This window comes from Nansenia antarctica, assembly GCF_963989245.1.
Source record: "Nansenia antarctica genome assembly, chromosome: 16".
In the NCBI taxonomy this organism is placed as follows: Eukaryota; Metazoa; Chordata; class Actinopteri; order Argentiniformes; family Microstomatidae; genus Nansenia; species Nansenia antarctica.
Genome location: NC_137686.1, coordinates 10931489 through 10949606, shown reverse-complemented (window position 1 = coordinate 10949606; position 18118 = coordinate 10931489). Strand labels below are relative to the sequence as shown.

Below are 18118 nucleotides of genomic sequence, written 5' to 3'. Positions count from 1 at the left end.
ATCACTTCGGATGCCGATGGGGGTCCGTTGGCTCCTATGAGGTTAAAAAAGTCCTGGGTTGCTTACACACTATATTTTGGGTCATTGTCCATCTGTATTGTGAAGCACCATACAATCAACTTTGCTGAATTTGTCTGAATCTGAGCAGACAGAATATCCCTAAACACTTCAGAATTCATCTGTCTGCTTCTGTCTTCTGTCACATCATCAATAAACACTAGTGACCCAGTGCCATTGGAAGCCATGCATGTCCATGTCATCACACTGCCTCCACGTTTTTTCACAGATTATGTGGTATGCGTCGGATCATGAGCCGTTCCAAGCCTTCTCCATACTTTTTTCTTCCCATCATTCTGGTACAGGTTGATCTTAGTTCCATCGGTCCAAAGAATGCTGTTCCAGAACAGGGCTGGCTTTTTTAGATGTTTTTTGTCAAAGTCTAATCTGGCCTTTCTATTCTTGAGGCTTATGAATGGCTTGCACCTTGTGGTGAACCCACTGTATTTGCTTGTGTGAAGTATTTCTTTTATGGTACACATGGATAATGATATGCATACCTCCTGGAGACTGTTCTTCACTTGGCTGGATGTTTTGATGGGGTTTTTCTTTACCATGTAAAGGATCCTGTGATCATCCACCACTCTTGTCTTCCATGGACGTCCAGACCTTTTTGTGGTGCCGAACTCACCAGTGCATTCTTTTTTTCTCAGAATGTACCAAACAGTTAATTCGGCCACTATTAAAGTTCCCACTATCTCTCTGATGGATTTTTGTTTTGTTTTTACAGCCTAAGGATGGCCTGTTTCACTTGCATTGAGAGCTCTGTTGACTGCATGTTGTGCGTATACAGCAACAGCTTCCAAATGCAAATGCCACACTTGGAATCAACTCAGACCTTTTACCTGCTTAATTGATAAAGAAATAATGAAGGAATAAATAGCCCACACTGGCCCATGAAACAGCTTTTGAGTCAATTGTCTAATTACTTTTGGTTATTATATATAAGAGCTATAATTCATAAACCCTTCCTTCAATTTGGATGTGAATACTCTTAACCTAAAGCTGAGAGTCTGCATTAAGCCCAGTAAATTCTGTTGGAAATCTCATATAAGATACGTTAGATCCAAAGTATCAAGGAGTATTGCAGTATTGTGTAGGGCAAAACATATTCTGGAACAGAGGATGTTGTATACTCTATATTGTTGTCTTGTCTTACCCTATTTGAGTTACTGTGTGGAGATATGGGGAAATGCATATAAAAGCACTTTAAACCCATTGATTACACTACAGAAAAAAGCTATGAGGATTGTACATAAGGTCGGATATCGTGATCACACAAATAACTTCCTAATGTCAAATGCCTTAAAGCTCATGGACTTATTCAAATTTAAATTGGCACAGTTAATGTATAAAGCAAAGACTCAATAACTCCCAGGTAACATTAACAAATGATTTATAGAGAGGGATAAGGGATATAATTTAAGAGGTAACCACAACTTTAACAAGGGTTATGCTCGCACCCATCTCAGGAGCAGGTGCATATCATTCTACGGAGTTACCATATGGAATGGGCTAGAGGAAAATATGAAGGAAAGCAGAAATATTGCTCTATTTAAAAAAAGGTTTAAAGAAATTATTTTTGTTAAATACCAAAATGAGGAAAGGGAAGGTTGTTAATCTTCTGGAAAGTAAGGTGTGGTTTTCTGTGTCTTTTTCTTCTGTATTACATTGTGGATACTGATGTTTGTTATTTATTTATTTAGTGTTGTTTCAGTATTAAGAATGGAAAAATTATGTTTATTTATTTATTTTGTGTCAATATTAAGAATGAAAAAGTATTAGAACGGATGATACTGAAATATATGTATTAATTCATTGGATTATATAATGTAAGCATAATTGTTAAATATGCAGGCGCGGTATGATGACGCGCTCGAACCAAATATGGTGTCCAAGCGTCCGGGTGATGCGCGTGTAGGCTGCAGCTGGATATACTTGCTTTTCGTAGCTGTGTTCTGGAACTCGCCCACTTAGCTCGGGTACATTTCTTTAAAATAAAAGCGCCCGCGTTCAACTTGTTTAAGCATTTCGAAATGCTACATATGGATAAAGTAACGCAAATGATATGCAACTACATAATTCTTCTAATATCCTAATTATTGTGGTGAAAGACTGCTGCACTGCATAAGGGGACATATAATTGATTGTACACAAATAATCTTGCAAGGCTAAACATGATTACTACCACTGTACTCAGCAACACTTCTAGAATATGGATCAAGTGAGTTTCAACCATGAGGGGTGACATACAGCTGTCTCTTGTCGTGTAATTTCTACTAATTAATCAATAATAAAGATACACGTGAGTTTCTAGGCTTACAAGAACTTACCACTAAGGTACACGATGTGATGAAACAAAGTCTCCTCAGTTTATTAAGAGCTCTTAGAGAAGCAAGATACAAAGCAAAGCTCTACCTCAGTTCTGAGGGGTTACTGAGGGGTTAAAATACTAATAATACAACAATAAGAAAGACAAGATATTATCACTTCTCATCAACACAAACACATGTCCATCTGTGGGGTGGAAGCTGTTCAATATTCAGATTTTTTTTTGTAAATACCTTTCAGTTTTGTTGAAAATCAATGACACACTCGCTAGTCAACTAACACAGCTTGTTTTGTGAGCCAGCTAACAATGTAAAGCAGTGTTATAGTTAATAGTTATAGGTGCATGTAGGTCCGTTTACCTGCTGGAACTTTCCCCTTTTTATCCAACTGAGCTGATGTGCCATGCAGGCGTCATGCAGGGGTCAAAGAAGTCAATACCACACAGGAGTTCAACCAAATCAAATGGTGCATCAGTCAGACAGTCACCGCAGGTCAGTGAGCTAATTACACCTCCTAGAATATGGATCAAGTGAGTTTCAACCATAAGAGCTCTTAGAGAAGCAAGAGAAAGGAACCACTTTACACCACTTTACAAGTGTTCTGGGTCCTTTGAGTCACAGATGAACGAGGCACCTAGCAGACATCCTGTCTGTGATCAAATAGACCCCTTTTTTTTTTTTTTTTTTTTAGACCCCTTTTTTCCATGTTATTACGTTTGAATGTATTAATAGTTGGGTGTATAGTCATGTTTGATCTTATTTTAATGTATGTTTTATGAGTAGTGTGTTGTTGTCATTTTCATTATTGTGTGATGTTTCTTTCCAGTATTTTGTTGTGCCTTTTTAATAACATTCCACAGAAACCCAGCCAAATGGTCAATGAGCTCATGACAATTGGTATGGAGCTCATTACAGTGGTTATTGGGATGTAAATAGTGTCACACCTCTGGCTGATGTCTCTGTGGAAAACACTGTTTATGAAAGGAATACTTTTGTTGTGTAACATGCCAGTGAGTGTCCCCATTTGATAAAAGGTATTTTGATATTTTAAGGTTAAAACCACACCCAGTGTTGGAATGGGATGAATTGGATTTGGGCTTCAACGTACACTTCAGTCCAAATTTCAACATGATGACTGAGCCAAAAAACTAAAACAAAATTGTGTGCACATATTGCAGCGATGAACTGTCTTTTCACAACAGTATTGTTTTGTGTAATTTCAAGATCCCTTGAGCCAGCATCTTGCTTCTTGTGACATGACAGAAGATGATATACACTTGCTGTTGTTACATTTTACATTTTTGGCATTTAGCAGACGCCTTATTCCAAAGCGACTTACAATCAATACATTTGAATACTAAGCATGTGAATCAGCAATCCACCATTCGTTGCAGGAAGAGTAATCTAGCTCGGGCCCGGGGCCACTGATAGAAGAAAAAACCTTCTCCATATCGCCTTCTACTAAATTAAAAAAAAAAATCTGGAGAAACTGAGAAACAGTACAAGGGGGGCAATAGAAGTTCTTAGGGACACAGTAGAGGGGAAAGCGGGTGTCTTTAGGAGACGTAGTGGTGAGGGTCAGAAGATGTCTCAGGAGGAGCAGTTAAGATGTAACCTGAAGAGATGGGTCTTCAGTCTACGACGGAAGATGGGTAGTGACTCAGCCGTTCTGACGGCCGTGGGGAGCTCATTCCACCAGCGGGGAGCCAGTGTTGTGAAGAGACGTGATCGGGCAGCCCGACTGCTGTGTAGAGGAGGTGGGGCCAGTCGGCCAGCCGAGGTGGAGGAGCGGAGTGAGCGGGCAGGGGTTTGGGGGGTTACCATTTCCTTCAGGTAGGCAGGGGCTGTCCCTTTAGCTGCCTGGTATGCAAGCACCAGGGTCTTGAATCTGATGCGAGCTGCTATCGGGAGCCAGTGCAGGGTGCGAAGGAGAGGGGTGACATGCGAGTATTTGGGGAGGTTGAATACCAGCCGGGCAGCAGCATTCTGGATGAGCTGCAGAGGTCTAATGGCTGAAGCGGGGAGCCCAGCCAGGAGTACATTGCAGTAATCCAGGCGGGAGATGACCAGTGCCTGGGTCAAGAGTTGCGCTGCCTCTCTGGTAAGGAATGGTCGTATCCTTCTGATGTTGTAGAGGAAGAATCTGTTGTTTTAATGATTTTTAATGACTGTGCTATGGGCCTATAGGTACGATACTTTATTCAAGTTGCATGTGGATCTTTGTGAGAAAGGATGTTATAAAATGATCAGACCTGTTTCTTTCTCTCGTGGATTGCATCACTTGCTATTAGCAATGTGTCTAAATGATCAAATAAAACTCAGATGAAAGATTTATATTTGAAATAGCATTTATAAATGTAATAACATTTGTTATTTTAATAATCACAAAAAACATACTCACACACAAATAAACAAATTAACCTCTTAAAAACCCTGAGGTTAAATAAATAACTATTTACAGAGAGGAGATAAAAGATTCATATTTGAAACAGAACATTTGTTATTTAAATAATTACAAATAAACACACACTCACACACAAATGAACAAGTTAGGCGTATTCCAGCAGGGTTCCTGTCACAAGCCGAGGATGGTGCTGACAGCCTGGTTACTCTGCCAGGCTGTCCACATGGTCCTTTCCTGGCACGCTGTGCTCATCCACTACCTGAAAAATAATATATCAGATCTGACTTCAGAATAACATTCTACACATGACAAAGATAATATACAATCATCAATAATTAACTGAATACAAAATGAAGCAGAATTATAACCTGCAGGAAGTGACATGCCCACAATGAATATAGAATATCTCCACAACCATAAGGGCCATTGTAATAATCTTGGTATCAGATGAAAGCTAACACCTGTGGGGTGTCAGAATCAAAATAGATGTTACTGTGTAGTAGCAAATAGAGCTAGGACTTTGTATGTAATCAGTATTCCAATGTATGATTAGTACTTGTCCCAAGTTAGATGCTAGTATGTGAGCCAGTGACACTTTGGAGAGGTGTTAGTACAGGTATGTCCAGACGGACCACCACATTGTGCCATTTGGAGAACTTTTGGCACCACCAGTGCCATTTGACCTTTCTCATGTACCAGACTGTAAAACTAATTATATTTCACCGACAGATCACTATAGGTATACATTCCATCCAAATTAAACTGTTTTCTCACTTGTTTTGAAAAGTAAACCATTCACCTCTATACGTTTTCCCGCTCAAAGAAAATCATACAAAGAAAATGAAGTTTGACGCAGATTTATTGTCAAACTGAGAATATACAGAATTACAATGAAAGCAAACGTTGAAATATGAAACAGAAAATATAATCAAACACACAATAAAACCAAAGCTTGAAATTGCTGAAATAACAGGTAAAAACAAATCAGAAGTACGGTATATACTGTACAATGTCTGCCACTCAGTCATTTGCACCTGCATTTGCACTTTCTTCACCACAAGAATGTTTCCTGGATAGGATTTCACTATGAGGACAATAGTGAAATAAGATTCATTTTTTATCTAATCATGAAAATAGGTTGAACCATCCCGTAAAAAACGATGATGTCTGTGACCACTAAACAGTCTGATACTCCAATCCTACTCCTACACTTAACTCCTAACACTGAGGACCATGTGTTGGTTATTACAATTCTTCTAATGAGGTCAAATACAGAATCCATTGGAGGATACAACCTTCCAGTTCTGTGACCAAAGACCACAAGTTACTATAAATACATGGATGAATATATCTTCTTTTTAAATATAATAATAATAATAATAATAATAATAATAATAATAATAATAATATATGCAAACACTTTTATCCAAAGCAACTTACATTGCAGTGAGTGCATACATGTTTCAGTATATATGGTCCCAGCAGGGATATATGGTACTACACAAGGGGTAATGGAACTCTGTCAGTGTGCGTACCATGATGCTCTCAGGTTGCAGGACTTACTGAAACTGTTCTGACTCTAGGAGCAGTGGTACTCTCTCCTGTGTGTATTCTCTGATGTACCTTTGGGGGATGTTTGTAACTCTCCTCACACTCCCCACAAATGTTATGGCTTCTCTCCTATGTGTGTTCTCTGATGGGTCTTTAGGGTTCCTAATAGAGTAAAACTCTTCCCACACTGGGAGCAGTGGTACCAGTTCTCTCCTGTGTGTATTCTCTGATGGTTCTTTAGGTCTCCTAGTTGAGAGAAACTCTTGCCACACTGGGAGCAGTGGTCCCTCTCTCCTGTGTGTATTCTCTGATGTTTCTTTAGGTCTCCTCGTTGACTGAAACTCTTCTCACACTGGGAGCAGTGATATGGCCTCTCTCCTGTGTGTGTTCTCTCATGTCTCTTTAGGGTTCCTAATCGATTGAAACTCTTCCCACACTGGGAGCACTGGTACGGTCTCTCTCCTGTGTGTATTATCTGATGTCTCATTAGGTCTTCTAGTCGATTGAAACTCTTCCCACACTGGGAGCAGTGGTATGGCCTTTCTTCTGTGTGAATTCTCTGATGTAACTTTAAGGTACTTAGTTGACTGAAACTCTTCCCACACTTGGAGCAGTGGTACGGTCTCTCTCCTGTATGTATTCTCTCATGGGTCTTAAGGTGATCTAGTCTACTGAAACTCTTCCCACACTGGGAGCAGTGGTACGGTCTCTCTCCTGTATGTATTCTCTCGTGGGTCTTTAGCGCTCTTGGAGTAGTAAAACTCTTCCCACACTGGGAGCAGTGGTATGGCCTCTCTCCTGTGTGTGTTCTCTGATGGATCTTAAGCTTTCCTGCCTCATTAAATCTCATCCCACACTGGGAGCAGTCATATGGCCTCTCTTCTGTGTGTGTTCTCTCGTGGATCTTTAGGGTTCCTAGTTGACTGAAACTCTTCCCACACTTGGTGCAGTGGTATGGCCTCTCTCCTGTGTGAATTCTCTGATGTACCTTAAGGTTTTCTAGTCTACTGAAACTCTTGCCACACTCGGTGCAGTTGTGTGACTTCTCTCCTGTGTGTTTCCTCTGATGTTTCTTTAGGGTGTTAGGGGAAGCTAAACTCTTCCCAAACTGACGGTCAAGGTAAGTATGTTCTCCTCTGTGAGCCTGTGGTTGTTTGTGGTTTCCTGACATGGTGGAGCTGGGCTCGCTGTCTGAGCCTGGGTTGGAGCTCTCTCCTGTAAGAGTAGGAACATATACAGGATTAGAAACATTTCATTCAACCTTAATTCATACAGGGGAAAACACACTGAGAACAAGGCCTCTTTTGCAGTTGCCCCCTGTCCACAATATCTATACCATTACAAAACAACACATAAGAAATACATTTGAATAGAGACATCAATACATCACTTAAAACCACAACCTTCTTAAACTCAGACATGCAATTGATACCATTCCTGTGAGTAGTGCAGATTGGGAAAGAGGTTTTTCAGAAATGAATAATGTTGTCACACCTTTGCGCACACAACTGAGAATTGAAAACACCTCAGCTCTTATTTTTATTTAACTAGTTGGACCTCCTCTTGAGTGTTGGAACCCCATGAAATATGTAAAGAAGAAGATCTAGAAGATCTGCTAGTCGTAAACTTGTTTATATTTGTGTGTGTGTAGATGGGCAAATGTATATGTATATATGCATGCAGACATGTTTGAGAGGGAGGGGTGGGTGGAGGGGATGGAGAAAAACAGAAAATATTCATGCCTTTTTCAATGTATCAATCTTCTATACTGGAATAAAAAATATTTTAAAAAGAAGAAAAAAAGAAGATCTGCTAGTCACTTGGCATGCATGCAGAGAGGACAGGCTTCAACATACCAGCCCATCTGGGATCTTCTGAACTAAGATTGTATATAAATAACTAGCTAACTTACTGTGTAAGAGATACGAGATAACCAAGATTAGAGACTGTCAGTGTACGTTATTGGCCTGCTGTATTACAGGAAACTCAATGAAAAAGAAATAAAATGGATTGAAATTTAAAATTGCATTATGGACATTTTAATTTCAAGATCATTTATGGTTTGATTTGTGAGGCAGTATTGAGCCCCACCATCACTCCCGCACCTTTACCCACCTCTAACACAGAGCCCCCCGACTTAATAAATCCCACTTTAACCCCTGCGTAATGGTAATAATATATAAGGACCCATCCCGTATGCACAATTAACACCATAGAGCAATGTACAATAAATACATTATAATAGTAGTCAAGTTCATGAACTTACCATCCAACTCACTATCTGTCTCCAGTAAATCATCTCCTCCCTCCTCTTCTTTCATCATCACATCTTTCTCCTCCACTTCCTCTTCTTCCATTTCTTCTTTCACCATCAGAGTGTTTTCCTCCCCTTCCTCCTCTTCTTTCACCACAACTTCTTCTTCTTCCTCTTTCACTACCACATTAAGATCCAGTGTTTGACTGCAGTCCTCCAACTTCACTGCCACCATCTCTGGACCCTGCTGTGAACCCAGGTACTCTGTGGACTTGGCTTCAGACATGGTAGCTGGGCTGTGAGATGGATCTGTGTAATGTAAACAAAGGAAGAGCCATAGTGGAGAGTTAATTTCTCAAATTAGATTATCAGATTAACAAACACCTAACAAAGAATATGCACTACTATGAATTATTATAGTAAAGTGTCTTTCATGTTGGCTGGGCTGTGGCCTGATTCTCTACCCCTCTGGGTGAGTGGTGCACTCACATACATCTGAATGCAGGATACTTTATTATTACTTAATTATTTACAGAACCCAATATTCTTAATGTAAATAGTAAAAAAAACATGACCAAGAATCCATCCTTGATCCATCCTTTGTTATGTCTAAAAAACCTGATTTAACCCCATCAGTTAAGACACACTGCGTTCTGTCTGTTAAATAATATTCAATACAGCTACAATAACCTGGTCCAGATAACCTCTGAACAAGTAGGTAATGGTAATAATAAATAAGGACCCATCCCTAATACACAATTAACACCATAGACCAATAATGTACATTACATACAATTATAATATTAGCCAAGTTCATGAACTTACCATCCGTTCCTTCCTCTCCTCCATTTTCTTCTTTCACAATCACATCTTTCTCCTCCACTTCCTCCTCTTCTTTCATTATCACATCTTTCTCCTCCACTTCCTCTTCTATTTCTTCTTTCACCATCATAGCTTTTTCCTCCTCTTCCTCTCTTCCAGCCACCATCATTTCTTCTTCTTCCTCTTTCACTAACACATTATGTTCCAGTGTTTGACTGCAGTCCTCCAACTTCACTGCCACCATCTCTGGACCCTGCTGTGAACCCAGGGACTCTGTGGACTTGGCTTCAGACATGGTAGCTGGGCTGTGAGATGGATCTGTGTAATGTAAACAAAGGAAGAGCAACACATAGTGGAGAGTTAATTTCACAAACATTCAGATTACCAAACACCTAACAAAGAATATGCACTACTATGAATTGTTATTGTAAAGCATGGGTCACCAACAGGCGGCCCGCGGGCCGAATGCGGCCCACCAAAGCTTCCCATCGGGCCCGTGTAATATTTATATTTTTTTAAATATTAATGAATTCAGAAAATGTGAGGAGGGAAATACCGTTTAGAACATATAGGGCGCGTTCGTAAATTCGTCGGAGCGCACACTGGATTCAACGTCGTCATGGAACCAAGTAATTTGATTGGACTAGAGGCAGTCACGTGGACGCTCTGATTCTCTCAGAGCGAATTTACGAACGCGGCCATAGCATAGATTCATATCGTTCTTCCAATGCAGGACGATTCAGACCTAACTCATTCACAAAGCTTCAACCTTGCATCTAAATAGCAGTAGCAAAGCTGAAACTAATTCCCGTCTTTTAAATGGAATTCGGCAGACGTAGCGCCTATTCGCATGCAAGAATGGGGACACACTCATAGCTCTCATTTAACATTTCGTTTTTGTTTTTTTTCACATACTCATTTAACATTTCGTGTTTTTTTTCTTCACATGCTCTTGTTTAACATTTCGTGTTATAGGCTCTTTTTTCACATGCACATTATAGTGACTTAAATAACAAATAACTTCTCAGTCAAAACATGAATGAGGTAAATGGCTTGTTATGATTGTAGAACCCAGACAGCCCGGAGAGATGCACTAGTTGCCCTCTCGTTCAGATAACGTTCTGCTAATAATTCCACTGGCATGTCCATATCCAGCTTTTAAGTTGCTTTTAGGTCTATTTTTCTGTGACGGGTCTCAGGATATGACTTCTCAGGGTATGATTCTCTGAAAGCTGCATGCCTTGTATAATTGTAACGGCGAAGATTGTATTGTTTTTCAATAGCTTCAGTGCAGATGAGGCATATTGGTCAATGGACTGACCTATTCCAAAGCGCTTTACAATGGCCTCTAATTCACCCATTCACACACCACTGGCAGCAAGCTACCATGAGAGGCGCGAGCCCGCTCATTGGGAGCAATTTGGGGTACAGTGACTTGCCCAAGAACAGTTTGACATGTGGTCTGTCAAAATACTTTTGAATGCATGCAGGATTCTGCCACAGTACAGGATAGTATACAGGATTGCTTTGCTGCATTGAGAATCTCCCTTCAAGAAGCATTTCCATGCAATGCCGTTATAGATCCAGCAGGGGGCGACTGGCAGTAGACAGCATATGCAAAGTAGTATTATAAAGAAATGAAGAAGAAGCCTTGACAAACACTCTAGCCAAGGTTAAGATACAATTATGGTGGGTATTGAGGTGGTCATTATAGGATATCTTGACAGTTATAATAGATCATTTAAACACTACAAATTGAAAAGTTAGGTTGACAGAGTTGGAGTTGTGCATACAGGCCTAACGTTAGTGTATATATGTGGTGGCCTGGGAAAACCCGTCGGATGTCGCTGGCGTTCGTTCGTGGCAAAGAGCAAATATAGATGGAAATCGCGATTTTGGCGATTTTGATATTATGTGGTATTCTAGTACTTTGAACTCCATACTACATTATGGTGAATAAACATTTTAAGAAAACAAAAGAGAAAGTACTTATTTTGATGTTTTTGTGGCGGGTAGTTTGCTAGCGAAACAACATCACGTTGAACGTGTCTCATTCTCAGTTAAGCAACGCACGCACACATGAGCGAAAGGAGAGACGATACTTCCACCTATGTTATTGCCAGTTTACTGATGCTCACAATAAGCATAAAGTAATAAAATCTTAACTAGAAGACACACAAATGGATCTGTCCCTCGCATACCGACGAGGCGAGCAGACTACCACCGCATCACAAGCAGACAAACGAGACCGGCCGATCTGCATAGGCTCCTCCCCCGACCCGGAGGAGAAAGGGGAGGATTTCTCCCCTTTCAGTTTTTTTGACATGCTACATTAAAATGCTCATAACTTTTTAAAATAAAGGGCTATCTCAGTCATTCAACCAGTTATGAATAGCTGAGAACTTCTAATTTATGGAAATATTAAAAAATGAAAATGTCAAAATGCCACCATGTGAAGGGTTTTCCCAGGCCACCACACATATGTTACTTTACTTGTTTAAATTCGTCCACCTGCTGCTACTCAGATAACTGTTGGGGAAGACTTTACTCTAACACCTTCAAATAATAACAATAAAAACTCTCTAAGAAACCGGAGCTGCTGATCACAAGAGGCCCTTTATTACAGACCGGGGCCTGAGCGAGTTCACGATGCAACTCTCTAGGCACTCAGAAATATCATCTCTTATAGAATTCTCCTGGGGACCCCTCCCCAAATACTCATTTACATACCGTACCCCCAACTCCCAGCTCAATATCCTGGGGCTGTTGCTGTGAAACCCTTTGATCAGTGATTAGGCTAACTCTTTCCCCCATATAGGCCTATTCCAAGCCTTTCTCATGATTACTCTGGGCATCATTAATAGCCTACCTCCTGGCTGGCTGTCTCCCTGAATAACAAATGGTACCATCTATTGCTAAATTCCTTCTCTGAATTCATGAGGGTTAGGGAGAGAAAACAAGCTCTTCACACAAATCCAACTTTAAAACGCGCAGAGTCGTCTAACTCGTGTTTTTATGACTTTCGGTTTTGATACCTATTCAACTTCAATGATTACACAACAACACTCAACTCTTCAACAACCGACACTACCACTCTCAACCAGTCAACCAACCCTCCACCCGGTCCACTGAACTACCCCAGACTCCTATCTATCTATCTATTTAACTATCTGACTCTGTCTAACCTTCTATCTATCTATCTATTTAACTATCTGACTCTGTCTAACCTTCTATATATTTATCTATCTATTTAACTATCTGTAACATACAATCCATCTATCTATCTATCAAACTCTGACTGTCTAACCATCTATCTTTCCAACATCATATCTATCTAACCTTTCAACTAAACAGACTAACTAGAAATGACATTCTGCAATATTTCATAGATAAATAAGGTCTAGATTGGAAACGTGGACACACTGTAACAGAAGTCAACAACTTTCAAAGCGACTTATCTATTCAGCCTTTGTAAATTCACCCTATTAAGTCTAGAATATCACTGTTCTTTACTCTGATATCCAGTCTATCCCATTTCGACCTCATTCAGAGCAGACATTGTGACTTTGCAACTGCAAACCACGGCCTCACACGAGTTGCACAAAGGACAGACGAAAACGTGTTGATATGAAATCAAAATACTCATCAGAACATATGTTTGTTCCGTGGTGTATTCCGGTAGAAACGATCAAACAGATACAACATCTCTTCTGATTAGTATGTTCACCTCATTTAAACTTTCCTCAAGAAACAACCACCATTACGAACAATGAAGCAATGCGATGCAGGACTTGCTGTTACGAACACGTTTTACTTACATTTCTGCGTTTTCACCAATGTGGAGATACCGGCGCTGCTCCAAACGGCCCTGTCGGAAGTCTAAAAAATAAGAAATAAAATATATTTCCTCCAAGCTGGCGACCTCGACGGACTCACATCAGGAGTAGAATGAAGCATGTTATAAACACGTTGTCGTCTTTTGATGACGTCATCACCGGGTCCTTCCGGAGCTATGTTCTGGAACTCCGCCCACTTAGCTCGGGTACATTTCTTAAAAATAAAAGCTTGTTTAAGCATTTAGAAATACTACATTTGGATAAAGTAACGCAAATGATATGCAACTACATAATTCTTCTAATATCCTAATTATTGTGGTGAAAGACTGCTGCACTGCATAAAGGGACATATAATGGATTGTACACAAATAATCTTCCAAGGCTAAACATGATTACTACCACTGTACTCAGCAACACTTCTAGAATATGGATCAAGTGAGTTTCAACCATGAGGTGTGACATACAGCTGTGTCTTGTCGTGTAATTTCTACTAATTAATCAATAATAAAGATACACGTGAGTTGCTAGGCTTACAACAACTTACCACTAAGGTACACGATGTGATGAAACAAAGTCTCCTCCGTTTATTAAGAGCTCTTAGAGAAGCAAGATACAAAGCAAAGCTCTACCTCAGTTCTGAGGGGTTACTGAGGGGTAAAAATACTAATAATACAACAATAAGGAAGACAAGATATTATCACTTCTCATCAACACAAACACATTTCCATCAGTGGGGTGGAAGCTGTTTAATGTTTGCACTTTTATTTCGAAAAATGAGAATACATTTCAATGAAAATCAATGACACACTGGCTAGTCAACTAACACAGCTTGTTTTGTGAGCCTGCTATTAATGTAAAGTATCTTTTAGTTAACTAGGTAGCAGTAGGGATTACTCACCAAACCCACTGCATTACAATATATTGGCTTGTCTAGCGAATTTATTCAGATGACTCAGGGTCGATCACTCTCTATGCTTGGGAGTCAAATGAATTGCCTGACCCAGCTGAAACCACTTTACACTTTACAAGTGTTCTGGGTCCTTTGTGTTACAGATGAATGAGGCACCTAGCAGACATCCTGTCTGTGATCAAATCGACAAACCCCTTTTTTCCTTGCTATTACATTTGAATGTTTCAGTAGTTGGGTGTATAGTCATGTTTGATCTTATTTTAATGTATGTTTTATGAGTAGTGTGTTGTTGTCATTTTCATTATTGTGAGATGTTTCTTTCCAGTATTTTGTTGTGCCTTTTTAATAACATTCCACAGAAACCCAGCCAAATGGTCAATCAGCTCATGACAATTGGTATGGAGCTCATTACAGTGGTTATTGGGATGTAAATAGTGTCACACCTCTGGCTGATGTCTCTGTGGAAAACACTGTTTATGAAATGAATACTTTTGTTGTGTTACTTGCCAGTGAGTGTCCCCATTTGATAAAAAGGTCTTTTGATATTTTAAGGTTAAAACCACACCCAGTGTTGGAATGGGATAAATTGGATTTGGGCTTCAACGTACACTTCAGTCCAAACTTCAACATGATGACTGAGCCAAAAAACTAAAACAAAATAGTGTGCACATATTGCAGCGATGAACTGTCTTTCCACAACAGTATTGTTTTGTGTAAATTCTAGATCCCTTGAGCCAACATCTTGCTTCTTGTGACATAACAGAAGATTATATACACTTGCTGTTGTTTTAATGATGTTTAATGACTGTGTTATGGGCCTATAGGTACGATACTTTATTCAAGTTGTTGTTTTAATGATGTTTAAAGACTGTGTTATGGGCCTATAGGTATGATACTCTATTCAAGTTGCATGGGTATCTTTGTGAGAAAGGATCTGTTATAAAATGATCAGACCTGTTTCTTTCTCTCGTGCATTGCGTCACTTGCTATTAGCAATGTGTCTAAATGATCAAATACAACTCAGATGAAAGATTTATATTTGAAATAGAACATTTGTTATTTTAATAATCACAAAAAACATACTCACACACAAATAAACAAGTTAACCGCTTAAAAACCCTGAGGTTAAATAAATAACTATTTACAGAGAGGAGATAAAAGATCCATATTTGAAATTGAACATTTGTTATTTAAATAATCACAAATAAACAAGTTAAGCGTATTCCAGCAGGGTTCCAGCAGGGTTCCTGTCACCAGCAGGGTTCCTGTCACAAGCCGAGGATGGTGCTGACAGCCTGGTTACTCTGCCAGGCTGTCCACATGGTCCTTTACTGGCACGCTGTGCTCATCCACTACCTGAAAAATAATACCAATGCCAGGATACCACCTTCAGGTTTTGTGTGGATATGCTCAGATCTTGCTTCCTCTAACATTCTACACATGACAAAGATATACAATCATCAATAATTAACTGAAAAATGAAGCAGAATTATAACCTGCAGGAAATGACATGCCCACAATGAATATAGAATATCTCCACAACCATAAGGGCCATTGTAATAATCTTGGTATCAGATGAAAGCTAACACCTGTGGGATGTCAGAATCAAAATAGATGTTACTGTGTAGTAGCAAATAGAGCTAGGACTTTGTATGTAATCAGTATTCCAATGTATGTTTAGTACTTGTGTAGAGTTAGAAGCTAGTATGTGAGCCAGTGACACTTTGGAGAGGTTTTAGTACAGGTATGTCCAGACGGACCACCAAATTGTGCCATTTGGAGAACTTTTGGCACCACCAGTGCCATTTGACCTTTCTCATGTACCAAACTGTAAAACTAATTATATTTCACTGACAGATCACTATAGGTATACATTCCATCCAAATTCAACTGTTTTCTCACTTGTTTTGAAAAGTAAACCATTCACCTCTATACATTTTCTCACTCAAAGAAAATCATACAAAGAAAATGAAGTTTGACTCAGATTTATTGTCAAAGTGAGAATATACAGAATTACAATGAAAGCAAACTTTGAAATATGAAACAGAAAATATAATCAAACATACAAAAAAAAAAAACTTGACATTTCAGAAATAACAGGTAAAAACACATCAGAAGTATATACAATGTCTGCCACTCAGTCATTTGCACCTGCATTTGCACTTTCTTCACCACAAGAATGTTTCCTGGATAGGATTTCACTATGAGGTGAATAGTGAAATAAGATACATTTTTATCTAATCATGAAAATAGGTTGAACTATCCCGTTAAAAACCATGATATCTGTGACCCCTAAACAGTCTGATACTCCAACCCTACTCCTACACTTAAGAGCAGGAATTCTGGTCTTGATCGGGGATGTTGACGGTACCACTGTAAGTTGTTGACATTGCCTTCATAGTTACAGGAGAGAGTGACGTCTGATCCTTGGAGGACATTCACCTCAGTTCTCACCGGCTGTATTGAATCCTCAAGACTATGATCTGCAACACATTCATATGGTCATTATGTTGTAAAGTTATTCCTGATGATGTTTTAATGGTAAACTGACAATCTGGATTTGATGCACCTCATGAGAAGATTTTGATGTAGAATTGTATGTGAATTATTAGTTATCTGATCGAAAACTACTTATACAATAATTCAATTGTAATGTTATCTTACTTCTAACAACATGAATATTTAAAAACTTACCAAGAAATGTTGAGAGGAGCAAAAACAATATGAGCAACATCCTGACGAAGCTTGGAAACAGACTGACAGCTAGAGACAGTGAGAGCTGAGTAGACAGTCCAACCACACGCACGCATGCACACACGCACACACACACACACACACACACACACACACACATACACACACACACACACACACACACACACACACACACACACACACACCCACTATTGTAACTGTGTTTGCATACAAGCCTGATTTACTTTTAACGTTACAGCACTGTATCTGCCTTGTTTGATATTTCTCTGTTGATAAGGATCAAGGTAATTCTGAACAGCAAACCTGCATCTAAATGTAGACCCCTTTTTTCCATGTTATTACGTTTGAATGTATTAATAGTTGGGTGTATAGTCATGTTTGATCTTATTTTAATGTATGTTTTATGAGTAGTGTGTTGTTGTCATTTTCATTATTGTGTGATGTTTCTTTCCAGTATTTTGTTGTGCCTTTTTAATAACATTCCACAGAAACCCAGCCAAATGGTCAATGAGCTCATGACAATTGGTATGGAGCTCATTACAGTGGTTATTGGGATGTAAATAGTGTCACACCTCTGGCTGATGTCTCTGTGGAAAACACTGTTTATGAAAGGAATACTTTTGTTGTGTAACATGCCAGTGAGTGTCCCCATTTGATAAAAGGTATTTTGATATTTTAAGGTTAAAACCACACCCAGTGTTGGAATGGGATGAATTGGATTTGGGCTTCAACGTACACTTCAGTCCAAATTTCAACATGATGACTGAGCCAAAAAACTAAAACAAAATTGTGTGCACATATTGCAGCGATGAACTGTCTTTTCACAACAGTATTGTTTTGTGTAATTTCAAGATCCCTTGAGCCAGCATCTTGCTTCTTGTGACATGACAGAAGATGATATACACTTGCTGTTGTTACATTTTACATTTTTGGCATTTAGCAGACGCCTTATTCCAAAGCGACTTACAATCAATACATTTGAATACTAAGCATGTGAATCAGCAATCCACCATTCGTTGCAGGAAGAGTAATCTAGCTCGGGCCCGGGGCCACTGATAGAAGAAAAAACCTTCTCCATATCGCCTTCTACTAAATTAAAAAAAAAAATCTGGAGAAACTGAGAAACAGTACAAGGGGGGCAATAGAAGTTCTTAGGGACACAGTAGAGGGGAAAGCGGGTGTCTTTAGGAGACGTAGTGGTGAGGGTCAGAAGATGTCTCAGGAGGAGCAGTTAAGATG

General features: G+C 39.4%; 1 protein-coding gene across 1 annotated transcript; it reads right to left on the bottom strand.

Moving 5' to 3' along the window:
* Window positions 1-4993: 4993 nt before the first annotated feature.
* On the bottom strand, window positions 4994-7192 carry LOC308171943 (uncharacterized protein; the record flags this gene model as incomplete). Its single annotated transcript, XM_080546856.1, has 2 exons — window positions 4994-5046; window positions 6529-7192. The coding sequence occupies 2 exons, from the start codon at window positions 7190-7192 to the stop codon at window positions 4994-4996; spliced, it is 717 nt and encodes a 238-aa protein (XP_080402982.1).
* Window positions 7193-18118: the final 10926 nt, after the last annotated feature.